Consider the following 14,749-nt stretch of genomic DNA (forward strand, 5'->3'; position numbering starts at 1 on the left):
CATCTGCTGATGGAAGCATTACAGAGTCTGACCAGAGCGAAGGTCAGTCAATGACCCACAGCACCGGGAATTGATCCTATATTTCACTGTGCTTCATTGCACTGTATGTGACCCCCCCCCCCTGAAATAGTGTAACAGTGCAGCAGAAAAGGCCTCTGGACTCCCCCCAGAGGAGAGCTGCGTCAACCGCTCGTTGCCTCATTCCTCCTGACAGCTGGCAAGATAGCCCCCCCCCCCCCCCCCACCCCACACACACACACACACACACACACACATACGCACGCGCGTCTCTTTTTTTCTGCACGCAACCACATACTACTACTATTACTACGACTATAGCTGTCAGTGCGCTGCGCCCCCCCCCCCCCCCCCTTTGGGACGAGTCGCGCCTCCGATCGCTTTGGTTTCTTCTCTTTTTTTTAAAGTTTCGAGCTCCTGGAGATCGTCGTCATGTGAACTACTGCTGTTTTTTTTTTTCAAAGCGCCAGAGAAACTGCTTTAAAAAAGACGACTGTAGGAAGTCAATTTAAATATCTTTTTTTACACATTTTAAGATTTTTGAGTTTGAGACTTCCTCCTTTCTGCTCATGATGCACCACGAGCTTTTATTATTCACCTGCAGCAGCCACTTAGCTTTTTCTTCACCCTCCTGAGACCTTCACAGAGCCGCTGGTCTAGAAGGCAGCGCCTCAGACGTCCCAACAGGAAGCAGAACCCTTCCGCAGAATATGAATGTGCTTCAAAGCTTCTCCATTGTGTTTACGATCAGTGGCAAAAAACAGCAACCTGACATCCACTTACACAGAAACGCCTTGTGTAACAACATCAGGGTGCTTACTCTACTGAAGCTGTGTGTGTGTGTGTGTGTGTGTGTGTGTTCTCCATCCCTTATTTCCATCCGCCGAGTGGTTCACTGTCATATGACCGCTGCCATTTATGTGCTCAGTCATGTGTGTATCGCTGCCCTCTACGGGTGGGAAAGGAAACTGACGGTTGTGTTTGTGTGTGTGTGTGTGTCTTGTGTGTTTGCGTTTGTGTGTAGGAGTTAATCTGTTTGACATTTTATGAGCTTGATTGGATTCATGTAAAAAAAATACAAGTCACTTTTTTGTGACCCATCACAATTTTCATTCCATATTCGATGTTAATTGAGTTCAAATTAGAATTTGAACCACATTAATTCTTCTACAGAACACAACTACAACTACTGCAAATACCTCCGCTTTTCCTCTGTGTGCATGTGCGTGTCATATCCCCTGTAAGTGTGTGTGTGTGTGTGTGTGTGTGTGTGTGTGCCACCACAGAACAAGGCCTGCATTGATGCCACCATTGGAGCTTTGGAAGGCGTCCAGAGTGGAGTAGAGTGTTTGAGGGGCCTGAAGCAGGCCGATTGGGGGGGGGGGGGGTTCTTTCAGTATTTCACACAGACACAAACCTTCAGTCTCCTCTTCATCCTCCTCAATGGGACTCAGAGGAGCATCACCCGGCGCTTCGGAGCCAAGTTGGCACCGGCCGTTTGACCCAGAGAGTTTTTTTTTCCGCAATTACTGTCACCCTCGTTGAAGCGTTACTAATAAACGATGATCCCTGGAGAATCATCAATAGGCAAACAACTTTCATGATGAACCCCCCCCCCTCCCCCTACATGACTTTCATAGAATCACATTATTAGACGGAGTTTCCTCTTTAATGTCTCAAAGGTCTTCATCATAAATGTACGACAGCATAAATACTGGTTGTAAGAGCGAATCGCAGAGATTTTATGAAGCCCTTAAATGAAGAGGAACCAGACGAGTGTATTCCATGCTTGATGTATTCCATATTTAAAGAGGTTCAGGTGCCATCATTGAGTCAGAGATATTCATCACAGAGGCTCATTGCATAACAAGGCGGCTGGATAACGTTTGTAGTTTAATGTCCGTCAGTCATTTTCTAAAAGCCAATAATCAAACTTTGTTAAACGTACTAATACATAACCATTACTTGTATGTACGGTGTAATTCAGTCTCTTTCTTTCAAAGACGTTACTCAGCTTTTTGAACCGATAAGTAGATTCACAGATTGTGCTCAAGCTGTGGAGCCAACATTTGCCGAGTGCGTTATAACAGTAAATAAAGGGTCCAATTGTCTTTTGTCTTCATCTCCAGGTGATGAGCCGGTTGAATCTTTACTCCCTGGACATTTCATTCTACTATTTAATGCATTTAGTGACAGTGCGGCCCCATTGAGGCTCTGACAGCTTGACGAAGTAGCAACAAACGACCCGGCATTCATCATCCAAACAGGAATTAAGGGATGAATTTATCGTTTGCGATTGTCCCTCAATTCCCCCCCTAATAGCCAACTCACATGAAACAACTGTACGAACTCCCAGCAGGGATGGATATGGGACACTGAGGTGACCCCCCCCCCCTGCCGTGAGTCATTCTGGGAGCTGCGATTCAATCCTCAATTCCGATCACATCTGTATCTGTCTCCTTCTGGAGGCTTAGTGGGGGGATTTTCCTCCCTAAGCTGATTCATATCAGCTGATCGGCCCGTCATGAAGCCAGGCACTGGAGTAAATGGGTGAACAGACAGATGACAAAAAGCAATGAGAGGACAGCAGCGGGGGGGGGGGGGGGCACGGAGAGAAGGACGATTCAGGTGGAGAGAACGGGTGAAGTGGGAAAGGGGGGAGGGCAACGACAAAACGAGGGACTGTGGTCGTGATTTACCCCGAAGGGGTGAGGATTCAAGGGCAGGAGGCGAGGATGAAGACAGGTATGAGGAGACCACGCGAGGAGGGAAGAGGCGGGATCACAGGTCCTCAAAGGCAACGTGAACGTGCCGCGTAGCTGTCAGCTCTGGCCAAGAGATGAATGTACAGTATCTTGACCCCGGTGGCCCCCCGTCTGCACGTTATTCCCTCGTGCAAACATCCATCTGCAGGGAGTTAAACAGCTGACAGAATATAGATTAGAAATTGAAATGCGAGAGCACCCCCCCCCCCCCTCCCCCCCGCACCCCACCCACACACACCGAATGAAAGAAAATACCTGTGAGTAACTCATCTCTCCTCCTTCCTCCCCAGCTGATGAAACTCCTGCTGACTCCTCCCAACGTGCCCCCCGCCGCCTCCACCGACGCACACAAAGACAGAGGCCACGGCCATCGCTATAGCAACAGGAGCCTGCACCTGCGGCCCGCCAGGCCCCCGGTCAAGGTGAGGCGCGGATGGCCGTGAATAATTACCGCACAGTGTGGGGGGGGGGGGGCTTCGGGACGAGTCGCGTTTTAGTAAAAACGGGGCGGGTGTCGCTGCAGATGGAAGATTAGAAAACGCTCACATGGTTCATGAAAGGCAAAATGGGTCTTTGATGTTTGCTGGATGAGCTGGAGCGTGTTTTTTTTGTTTGTTTTTTCCTCAATAGCTGTGTGTGTGTGTCGCTCTTGTGAGATGTGCGTCGTCGACATCAATCCCACGTGAAGTCATTTCATTACACCGTGGTTTAATCATTCAGTAATTAGTTCAGTGGCTTCGCTGCGAGGATGAGAGCCGTCAGTGTTGGACTGAGCTCACAGGTCTGGGATCAACGTTAAAATGTTCACAGCAACAGGAGCAAAACAGAGTCGGCTTTTTGTTGTTTCATTTTAAGCCGGTCAACCTTCAGCTGCCCGCCGCTGATGGGCGTGGCGTCGGGGCAGCGAGGGCGTTGGTAGTAATCGGATGGCTGCAGCGTGGTGTCCATCATGTGACCTCCCAACTGGCCTCGCGTGTGTGTGTGTTTGAGTGACAGGTTAGAATCATCCTTTACGTTGTCGTAAACTTAATGTACTGCTTTGCGGGCTCATGTGTCTGTTTTGTTCCTGATTAACTGTAGACGATGCGATGAGATATTTTCATCTTATCTAAGAGCATATTTCTTATTGCATGAAAACAATCATAAAATGATGTTTCAATGTTCCAAAATCTTTCATCTGAGCTTTTTTTACCACCCTCAGCGTACAGCTGAGCGATTCCAAACGTCACCAAAACGTCTTTCATAAAGGAAAGTCACATCACGTAATCATATAATATCCAATGTGTTCTGAAACATATCATAATGTCACAATGTCATGTTACTAATTTAGGATTTAAGGACAAATACATAAATCTGTCCTTAAATGTCATGAAAGAAGTCCTAACATGGTGTTAAAATGTCATTAAATATAGCATACTGTATTTATTCCTATAAATGTCATGGTATAGTATAATAATGTCAAAGTAAAGTACGTTTGTATCAAAATACACACTCACAAAGGAAGTTGTTCGACGTTCATTTTCTAATTCTTTCTTTCAGTCATTTAGTTCAGGTGAATCTTTGATGTCGCCCACAAAGATAAAAAGGATGTATAATTTAAAAAATGTATGGTAGATGTGAATTTTGGGGTTATGTTCTTCTTTGCATTTCGGATGACTGCAGTTTTTTGCCGGCTGAATATCGAGTATTGCGGAATGCCGCTGAATGACGCCCACGTTCGCTTGTCTCCGCCCCTTCAGGCCGACCTCCGCCAGCAGAGGAAGCCCCGGGCGGTGCGCCCCGCCGGCCACCTGTGCACCGAGCTCCACCGCCACCTCACCACGGCCCGGGACGCAGGGGCCGCGCCGGCCCCCGACACGGAGGAGGACGAGGAGGACGAGGACGACGAGGAAAGCGAGTCGGAGGAGGACGAAGAAGAAGAAGAAGGAGAAGAAGAAGAAGAGTCTTCCGGCAGCGAGGTGGAGGCCGCGTGCGCGGCGGCCCCCGCCGAGCCGCCGGAGCCTCAGTTCGGCTCGGAGAGGGAACTGCGCTCGGTGGTGGAGCTGATCACCTACATGCACACGTACTGCCTGCCCACGCGCAAGCAGCAGGGCTGGGAGCGGAAGGACCGCGAGGCCGCCAGGCCCCGGGGGGCCAGAGCCGAGGGCCCCCGCCCGGCCCCCGCTGGCTCTCACAGCAGAGTCGTCTTGGTCCCCGCCGCGCCGCCGCCGGCCGGGACGGGCCCCCGCAGGGTCCCCTTCGCCAGGCGGAGGGAGGTGAAGGCCAACTCCCTCCTCCGCGAGCTCCTGCAGCGGAGCAGCTCCTTCGACGTGAGCAAGCCTTACAGACTGCACAGCCCCCCTTACTCCCACCCCCACGGCCCCGCCCCCGCCGCCACCGCCGCCGCCCCTAAGCCGGAGCTGCGCAAAGACTCGTTCTCCCCCGAGAGGAGGAGCGGCTCCCTGGAGGCGCCGGCGGGCGGCGAGGAGGCGGCGGAGGACGGCGGCTCCTTCTCGGTCCGGCGCTCGCGGCGCCTGGCCTCCTTCCCCAGCCGCTTCGGCAAGAGGCTGCGGCCTGGGCGGGCGAGGGAGGGGGAGCGGAAAGGCCGGGAGGAGAGGGAGGAGGGACGGGCGGGGGGGCTCAAACTCCTGCCGACGCAGGCGGGCGGGGGCACGACGACGGAGGCCCAGACGCCGACGGCGAGCGACGAGTCGGCGTCGCCCTGCTGCCACAACGGTGAGGACGGACCGAGAGCGCGCTACCCATAATCCTCCTCTCCCACTGCAACACACACATCTCGTAGTTACCTCAGTTCATCGCCATTGAGTGGTTTAAGTCACGTGGGATCCATACACCACTGATCACACACACCTTCACAGAGCTGCAGTGGGGGGGGGCAGGGTGGGAGGAGACGGGTGGATCCGATCCGTTCTGCGTGGTTGTAACTTGCTTCTTCTTGTGATTGCAGAGAAGCGAGCCTGCCTCTGTCTGACCCTCACCCCCAGCTCCACAGGGTGAGTGTCTTTTGTCCTCCTGCTGAACGCCGCCGTTGTAAATGATGCTGAATGAGTCTTTAGTGCATTTGTGATTACTATCAATGTCAAAACGTAACTTGTTTGCGATGCTTTTTTCAAGAAATCACCATCTTGCCTTCGAAATAAAATCCTCTGCAGAGCAGACAGGTGAAAGATCGTTCTGGGAAATCAATACAGTACAAATAGTATGGTCTCCTTATATTGTAATGATAAATATTTGTAATTTACCAGTCAGACCAGACGAGAGAAAACAAACCCTCCTCCTCTTCTTTCTGGTAGAAGTGGGATATACAGTATATTAACTTCAAATTGAGTTTTTTTTTAGAGTAGAATATACCACATGGCAGTTAAGTCCTGGGCTCTTTAGCGCTTCCCCTCCTAGAGTCTGATGTTAATGGACAGGGGACAGGGGAAACGTCCTGGCGCCGCAGAATGAGGCCGAACGCGGGTTCTTCAAAGCGTGGCGCTGTGTGATGTCGTCAGGTTGTAACAAGATTAAAATAGTGCTCAAATTCAGAGGTTTAACTCCCAAATGCCTAATGAATGATGGCTCCTGGCCTCCCCACCTGGCATGAACCCCCACCTCCCCTCCTGAATGAATCCGTCCTCTGAAGCGCTCACCAAAAACAAGTTTTTGGTTTTTGTGTATACAAACACATATTTGACTCCTGGCAGAAACAGACCGCCCGGAGCGGAGGAGCAGAAGGGAAAGAATAGGGGGGGGGGGGGGGGGGGCAGCCGAGTACATGTGGTCGCTGCGATAAGAAACGAGGCGTGCTGAGAAATGTCAGCGGCATTTACAGCGGAGCAGCCTTAAAATTCAGCAGACATCAGCTGGAAGGAGCTTTTGACTGGGAGACGTTTCAGGCTGTTATTGGATTGCTTTTGACTGCACAATACAACTTATTCCACGATGACACAGCACTCTTTGATTGATCCCTCTCTCTCTCTCTCTCTCTCTCTCTCTCCTCCTTTGATTGCCGTTGTCTCTCCACCAGCCGAGAGTCCCAGTACAGCAGCAAGCCTTTCGAGCCGACGCTGGGCATGGATCTGTGTGGAACGGCAGGTAAACGTCTGGCGTGGCCTCCTTGTTTGTTCGGATTTAGTTTGGAGATGTCGTCGCATTCAGGTGCATTTCATTGCCACAGACAGAAGAAGAAGAGGAAGAAGGAGCAGGAGAAGGGAGTTTGACGAGAAGATTTAGACCTCTTTTTTATCCCTGTACAGTAAACGTGGAGCTGGAGACTGTTAGCGTAGCTTAGCTTAGCACAAAGAAATGTGGATTGGTTCAATGGAACCAAACCGGTGAAGGGAGACTTCTTTTCCTTCTTGCTCATGCAGGTCTCTTCTCTCTCCCCCCTTTCTTAGGTCTCACCCCTCCCACCACCCCGCCTCACAAACCGGTGGAGGATGAGCTCTTCAAGCCGGTCGAGGGAGGAAAGGGGGGGGAAGGAACCGGAGGAGGAGGAGGAGGCGAGTCCGCTCACACGGCCTCCAGTACCAACGCCGCCGCCGCCAAGGGCTCGACCCCCCGGCTGAGCCGCGGCGCCCACCACCGGAAGCTCCCGGAGCAGACGGAGCTGTACGCCCAGCTGCGCCGCATGGGCCAGGCCGGCGACAGCGACACCCAGCGCGCCTTCGGCGACCACGACTACTGCGCGCTGAGCCTCGGGGAGAGCCGCAAGCGCAGCGCCGCCATGCTCGGCGCCATCCTGCAGGCGCAAGGAGGCGGCTCAGCGGCCAAAGAGGCGGACGGGCGGGGGTCGCGGGAAAAGGCGAGCGGGGAGGGGCCGGCGGAGCATCTGTGGCAGCAGAGCGCGGCGGTGACCCTCTCACCGGCGCCGCCGTCGGCGACGTCACTGCTGCGCTGCCTGACGGCGGCTGCCGCCACGCCGCCGGTCTCGGAGGAAGAGGCGGAGCGCTCGTCTGCGTCGCGCTCGCCCTCGCCCGTCCTCCACCTATGTCCCGACTCGCCCGCCAGCAAGACGGACTGCAGGTGAGACACAGCGACGAGGAGGAAGGTAGAGGGAAGGCAGGGCGGCGAGTAGAACACAGTAGTAGAAAAAGAGATCATTTATGGCGCTTAAAAGATGTTTCCACCCTATAATCACAGAACCTTTCACATGGGAGAAAACAAAAGATCTGCGGCCTGTAAACAGAGACACACCCAATACACAACTCTTTCATAGACAACAAAATGTAGGTCAGCATTGATTTCATACACATGTGACCTCGACTGTCCCACATAGAAGAAGGTCAGCGGCGATGTTATTTCTGTGCATGGACGACGATGGCAGAAAGGGAGGGGGGTGGGGGGGGGGGGCTGAGAGAGAGCGAGAGGAGGTACTGCAGCAAGTGGGAGACAGTCCGCCTTTTTTGCCGCAGTTCAGCCGTTTCCTAATGTCTGACATTTTCGGTTTCACCTTGTGTCCGTCCTCATCTCTCTCTCTCTCTCTCTCTCTCTCTCTCTCTCTCTCCCTCTCTTGTACTTCTCTCTTGCTTTAGTGAAAACTCTGAGATCCCACCCGACGACAAGCAGAGGAACAAAGCCAAGTCTGACGAGGTACAGAGAACTTCCTCCAGCTCCGCTGCGCCCCGTCGAATTAAAGACGCGTTTTAATCGGAAAAGAGCAAGCTCCAGCTCAGCAGCTCTGGGCTCAGCAGAACGCACCTCTAAAGGTCGAGTGGTTCCCCCCCCCCTCCTCCCCGTCACGTCTGAGGTGGCCGATTTAAACGCACCGATAGCCCCGTAATCGCTCTGCGGGCGCCGCAGAGTCCGCCCGGCATCTCGCCCCCAAAGTTCACGCGTGTGTGTATGGTCCTGTGTCCTGACTGTTGCCATGGTTTCCCTGTTGCCAGGACAACTGCCAGGTGTTTTACATCCACAACCTGCCAACGAGCGTGACCCAGAACATGCTGAGGAAACGCTTCCAGGTTTTCGGCAAACCCGAGGACTGCAAAGTCATCATCTGCAACGAGTAAGTGTCCCGGGAACCTTTTTGTTCTGTTATGGGAGGGCATCACATTCTTTATCACATTATAGTGCTGTAGACAAATAATTCACCCCGGGTGAAAGATCAGCCTTAGCTTTTAGCTTTGTTTTTTTCTGTGTCCTTCCAATGTCGTACATCTGATTTGCATCATCTCCACACTGAAAGTGTCCCGTCTCTCCACCTGTGTGACTGTAGGGAGCGGGGGTGATAAAGATCCGCCAGGCGGGGGTCCAAAAGCACTGGAGGGAGCGGGAGACCGTCTTCCAGAACGCGCCGCGGGCCTGAGGAGGCTGACGAGGAAACGCTACATAGATCTCGGTAATGAACCGCGACGCAAAGCTGTGCTTCCCCCCCCCCCCCCCCCCCCCCCCTGTCCCGTCACTCACGGTCCTGTCTTCGGCGTCTCTTCCGCTTTGATGCTGACGTGTTGTTGTTTTTTTTGTTCTTCTGTCGTCCAGACGAGGCCGGACCGGGCCCCGTCAAGAGCAAGTACGATGCACTGGACTTTGACACTCTGCTGAAGGAGGCCCAGAAGTCCCTGCACCGCTGACTACACCCCCCCCACCCCCCCCACCCACCCGCGACTACACGGCTCTCTGCCCTCGTCGTACCTCCATGCAAGGCAACCTCGCAAAATGTTTACATTTTTACCAATGGAATAAAAGTAATGTTAAGGACCTCGTCGTTTTTTTTTTTTTATTCTTTTTTTTTTTTTTAAGTTTCTTTCACCAGAGGATATACTGCTTAAGAAAAAAAAAAAAACGAGGGCGCCACCGGGATTTAAGAGCTAACGGATGAAAACGGGACACGGCAATGGTACGACAGCTACAGACGATGGAGAATAACGAAAGCCGTCTGTGTTGTTTGAGATGGTCGCCCCCCCCCCCCCCCACACACACACACACACAACCCCCCCCCCGGAGGAGCAGGCCTCAGAGACCTCTGTAGCGGATCCTTGCTATTCCTGCGTTGCGTTGGTCGTTGTGGTGTATGTTTCTGCGCGTGTGTGTTCTTGTTATTTTTTTTTTGTAAAAAAGAAAATTTAAGAAAATAACCCTCTCTTTTTCCGTTTTCGGGTGGTGAACCTTTCAAGCTGTTTATTCGCCATGAAGTCCTGCGGTTGTAAAAAAAAAATGATAATAATAATGTACCCCTGCTTTGGTTTAGCAAAAAATTGTGGATGTTATACATTTTCGAATCTATTGTGTGTGCGCGTGTGTGCGTGTGTGTGTGTGTGTGTGTGTGTGTGTGTGTGTGTGTGTGTGTGTGTGTGTGTGTGTGTGTGTTATGGACAAAGAATATATATATATATATATACAAAACAACATTTAATCATTTGATGACTGATAAAGTTTACAAATCCAAAATGAAGATGAAAAAAAAAATTCATGTTTTTTTTTTTATTTTCTTTTTTGTAACTGTAGTGCTTCCTTGATTTGATCTATGCACTGTAAGGAGGTCGAACGTCTCCTCCCCTTTTGACTCTGAACTCTGCCATGCCGACTCCGCTACTGGCTGCCGCAGGATCCGTTTGGTCCGCGTTGATAATTTAAGACCCCGACTATGTCCTGGGAAAAATGACACACACGAAAATCCAAACACTTCATGTAAGTTGCCCGTTGAGTTTTCTCCAAATTCCTCCGGCGAGGCCAGATTGTATAAAGAGCCTTCAAGTTGACTGAATCTGTTTTTTGTTTTTCCAAAAAGGTATGTGCTACAAATCCAAATGGTGTTTTTTCGGTACAGAAATTGGTGTTAAAAAAACAAACAAATTCCAGATTGTCCCTGATGTGTTGCACCTGCGTCACCGGTAAAACCTTTCGGAGACATGTGTCCGATAATCACCCCAGTGACCCCCCCCCCCCCCCCCCCCCGGAGGCCACAGCCAATGGACAAGCAGGACCAAAACGAGGGGGGGGGGGGGGGGGGCTTAGAGATGATAGCCATAGACGCTCTCGCACCACACTTCGGTAGGATTCCCGCTCTTCGTCCGGTCCGGTCTTCTTCCGCGTGACGAAGGTTCTGTCGCCACGTTCAGCCGTCCGGGTCGTCCAGGAAGCGTCGGCTCCACTCTGAGCTTTTAAAGAACAAAAGGAAAAGCAGCCACATGAGACGGACCTGTTGGTTCAGATGGAATGTATTCACGGATCTGAATGTAATCGTTGGTTTTCACCACTTCCGCTCGCCCAAACATTGTGGCGTGTCTTTTTTTCTTCTTCTTCTTTTCTAAAAAAAAGGCGGGTAGAGTTGCTTCGTCGCCGGGTTGACCGCACGTGACCAACTCTGGCTTTTGAAGGTCCAGTTTCGAGGGCGGGGCCCAATCGACATTCCTGACGCAGCCAGTAGCGACTTGCGACCTCCGACCTCCAAAGGGGGGGCGGGGGGGGGGAGCCTCCAAACCTGCCAAATGTACGCCGGCACCGTACCCTTCGCAGCTGGGAGGAGGGGGAGAGGGGGGGGGAGAAACCTGAAGAGAGGTACTGAATCAGCTGAGCTTCTCTACCTCACGTCCATCCATCCCTGAAACAACCCTCCCTTCCCTCCCCCGCCCCCCTTTTACGTGTCTTTCGGGATGGTTTGGTGCTCGGCCCCCCCCCCCACCTCATGAGGGCAATAACCTCTTGTCTTTCTCGAACTCTTTGCTCGTAGCGTGTCCGTTTCTCGGAGTCTTGACTTTGTGTCCTTGTGTAACTGAGTGTGTCGTCTTTGTCTCGTGTTTGAGTCGGACGCCGCTTGCAGGTCGGGCGAGGAGGGCCCGGGAGGGGGGCGGGGGGTGGGGGGGGGGGGCGCGTTGTTTTGAGGTGGCTCGGTTGTGGGTATGTCCCTCGTCCTCCTCTCCTGGCCCGAGGAAAAAACGCAGCTCGTCCTTTTCTGTCAAATCTTGCGCTTTCCGTCGCTCGCTGGGGGCTCAAGGCCTCGTTTCCGGGGGGGGGGGGGTCCCTCCCTCGGACCCCCGGTGAAGCCTCTGCTTTCCCCCGTCCTCGTCCCTTTCTCTTATCTAACCGACTCCTCGGTAACACACACAAAAATTTGAATGTTTACATCACTCGATTCTCCTTTGACTTTATTAGGAACGCACACTTAGTACAAGGCGCCTTATTCAGTGTTTTAATAAAAGAAAAATTAACTGCAAGTGAAGTTACCTAGCGTTACTTCTCCAGGCTCACTGATGTCCAAAACTAACAAAAAACAATTTAGTGCTATACATACTGATTGAGAAATAAGTTGTCAACTTTTAAAAAAGAAAGGGAAAAAAAAAAAACGTTTTAACAATTAATCTCAACTGAATGAGTATTTGTGCTTAGTATGTATACTACTAAAAAGTGAGAGAATGTGCTGGTTTACATATAGAAAAAAAGAAAATATAATATATGAATATAAAATGTGTACATAGCACTATGCCTCGTTGTAAACATAAAATGTGAGTTTTTTTTTTTCAAGTGGCGGTCATAGTTGATTGCTAATCAGATGGTCCGATGAGTTTATTTCAAATTAGTCAATGTTTTTTCAGTGCAGGGAGGAAACGAAGGGAAAAAGTTGAAATGACTTCAAGTCCAACACTGGTGTAAAAGAAAGACACGAGTATCCCTTTAGACCATCACACGAGAAGGTGGTTTTATTTGCCGTTGATGAAATGACTATATATTTTTTTATGCTTTTATTTTACGTTTTCTTTGAAATGCAATACACAATAATCTTGAAGGCAACCTTTCACGAAAAGACGGAGGTAATAATGTACAGTGGTTGTTGACCTACACACGGGCGATCCAATAATCATGGAAACAAACTTACAGAAGAATGTGGTAAACACACACACTAAAAAAAAAAATGCTAATATACTCTTGCACAGATAACGTCCCAAGTAGTGAAATTTCTTCACAGTTTTTTTTTTCTTCTCATTGAAAGGAAGCCATTGTAACTATGTTATTACCACTTTTTTGATGGTACACAGGTTTGGTCAAATCTGAGTTGCATTGAACATTGACCGTTTAAAAGCCAATAAACTGTACATGTGTGACTGGTGAAGGAATGTGAGGGGGGGGGGGAGGGGGGACAAAAGTGAGTTGTTGCTGGTTTTACCCAGGTTTCACTCGAGCGGACGCCGATGGGGTCGACACTGTGGAAATCCCAGTCCCACTGCTGCACCTCCGCCCCGCCAACTAGTCATTAAAGCACCTTTTTACGGATCCAAAGTGACGGAGCCGTTTGGTGGATCCCAAAATGTCCCAAAACGAGGAACACCCCGATCACCTTGGAAGTGGTGCGAGCGAGAAGGTGCAAGTCAACAGATTAGAAGGCAACCCTTCAAACTGGTGGTTACGATACAGCTGTTGAAAATCTAAAAGCCGACGGCTCTCCTTCAGCCTTTTATGATTTCCAAAAAATCGGATTAGAGGAACCTTAAAACCAAAAGCATGTGGTGGGATTTCTGCAGTGCTGAGTGCCTCCATTGTTCAAGAGGTGATTGACAGTGAAACAACCCCATTTTCCATCATTGTAAGCCTTAAAAATCAATATGGGTGAAGGGGGGGGGGGGGGGGGGGGGTGGGGACAAAGCTACCACTAGCTTTCATTATTACCGTTTCAACTCCTTTTCAATCCAATGTGGTTTATTATTAAATAATTACTGACGTAATTACAACTTTTTTCAATAGCCATATTATAATAAAAAGCTATATACATATATATGAATATATATATATTTGTGTGTTTTGTGTAGATATCTAGATTATTATATACTTTCTTATAGAAAACGTTGGTGTTGACCATTCTCCTCGGTGTTGTGAGAACACGTTGACACATTAAACACGATGCTACTGTCCGCCTGGTCTGTGGACCACTAATCCAAAAAACACAAAAAAAAACAACACGCACATCCTTCCAAAGGGAACTACCCTGGTCAGAATGCAATACCTTTCTTCCCCATTCTTCATTTCAGAAAACAACAAAAATGGACAAAGGGCGAGAAAACCACAAAACTTGATACGCAAGTTGACCAAAAAGAATAAATAAAACTCCAACAGTGAATTCAACGAAGAGCGCGGCGGGTTTTCTGACCGGCCGCCTTCAGTCCAGTTTTCTAGATGTTGTCGTTTTCGATGCCATGGCCCACGAAAAAAAAAACAACAAAAAAAAGGAAATTCTTTGTGTTTCTGTCACTTCCTGTTTTAGTTGTCTGGAAAACAATGTGGCTGTCAGCTAGCTGCACCGTTACGTTTTAGTGCTTTTAGGCCTCGGATTCCACGTCCGCGTGCTCAGCAACACGCTCGCATTGCGCCATCAGCAGTTGTACCACACACACACACACACACACACACACACAACACAACACAATGTCCAACTCGATAGCAACAGTGATGTCAAAGAGGCTCTTAGTGGGGACTGCAAACTGTCAGAGTGGGCGTTTTCTTCTCTTTTTTTTCTTCTTGTGGAAAAACGATTTTTTGACATAAAGGGCATACGTTGTTTTCTGTTGTTTTTCATTTCAATTGATTTTATTGTCTCTTTACATCTAATGACTATCAAATTCACATAATGGTTTTTTCTTTTTTTAACTTAGTTTTTGGTAAAAAAAAACAAAATGGTAAATACTGCTAGTGAGATTTTATATTTTTACATATGTTATTTTGCGTTTCTTTTTTATTTATACGCCACTTAGTTTGGATGTCTTTCAATGGATTTTTTTTCTCTCCTTTTTGTGTGATTTCATGTCTTGAGAATGTGGAGAAAAAGGCATTTCAGTATTTTTGAATTGTTAAAATCTAGTTTCATAGAAGCGGAAGTATCTGATGTTATAAATTATATTTTAATTCATGTAAATGGTTTAAAACAGAAGACTGTGGCTTCCTTTTAAACTAAATACATTTCTCTTCAGAGATTGTTTACATTATGAAACTGTAGAGATGTGCTCCTCATATACTGTATAAAGTACATATATACATTGATTTGCCTCAAAAAA

The 14,749-nt window shown here is 49.4% G+C and overlaps 1 protein-coding gene across 1 annotated transcript in view; it reads left to right on the forward strand.

Moving 5' to 3' along the window:
• Positions 1 to 8,934, forward strand: part of LOC119210153 (peroxisome proliferator-activated receptor gamma coactivator 1-beta) — a 48,671-nt gene extending 39,737 nt beyond the window's left edge. The window contains exons 4-10 of the mRNA XM_062560520.1: positions 3,074 to 3,205; positions 4,523 to 5,498; positions 5,731 to 5,776; positions 6,796 to 6,863; positions 7,166 to 7,793; positions 8,303 to 8,360; positions 8,657 to 8,934. Coding sequence (XP_062416504.1) covers positions 3,074 to 3,205; positions 4,523 to 5,498; positions 5,731 to 5,776; positions 6,796 to 6,863; positions 7,166 to 7,793; positions 8,303 to 8,360; positions 8,657 to 8,779 — 2,031 coding nt within the window. The 3' untranslated portion in view covers positions 8,780 to 8,934. The remainder of the gene's footprint in view (positions 1 to 3,073; positions 3,206 to 4,522; positions 5,499 to 5,730; positions 5,777 to 6,795; positions 6,864 to 7,165; positions 7,794 to 8,302; positions 8,361 to 8,656) is intronic.
• Positions 8,935 to 14,749: the final 5,815 nt, after the last annotated feature.

This window comes from Pungitius pungitius, chromosome 2 (assembly GCF_949316345.1).
Source record: "Pungitius pungitius chromosome 2, fPunPun2.1, whole genome shotgun sequence".
NCBI lineage: Eukaryota > Metazoa > Chordata > Actinopteri > Perciformes > Gasterosteidae > Pungitius > Pungitius pungitius.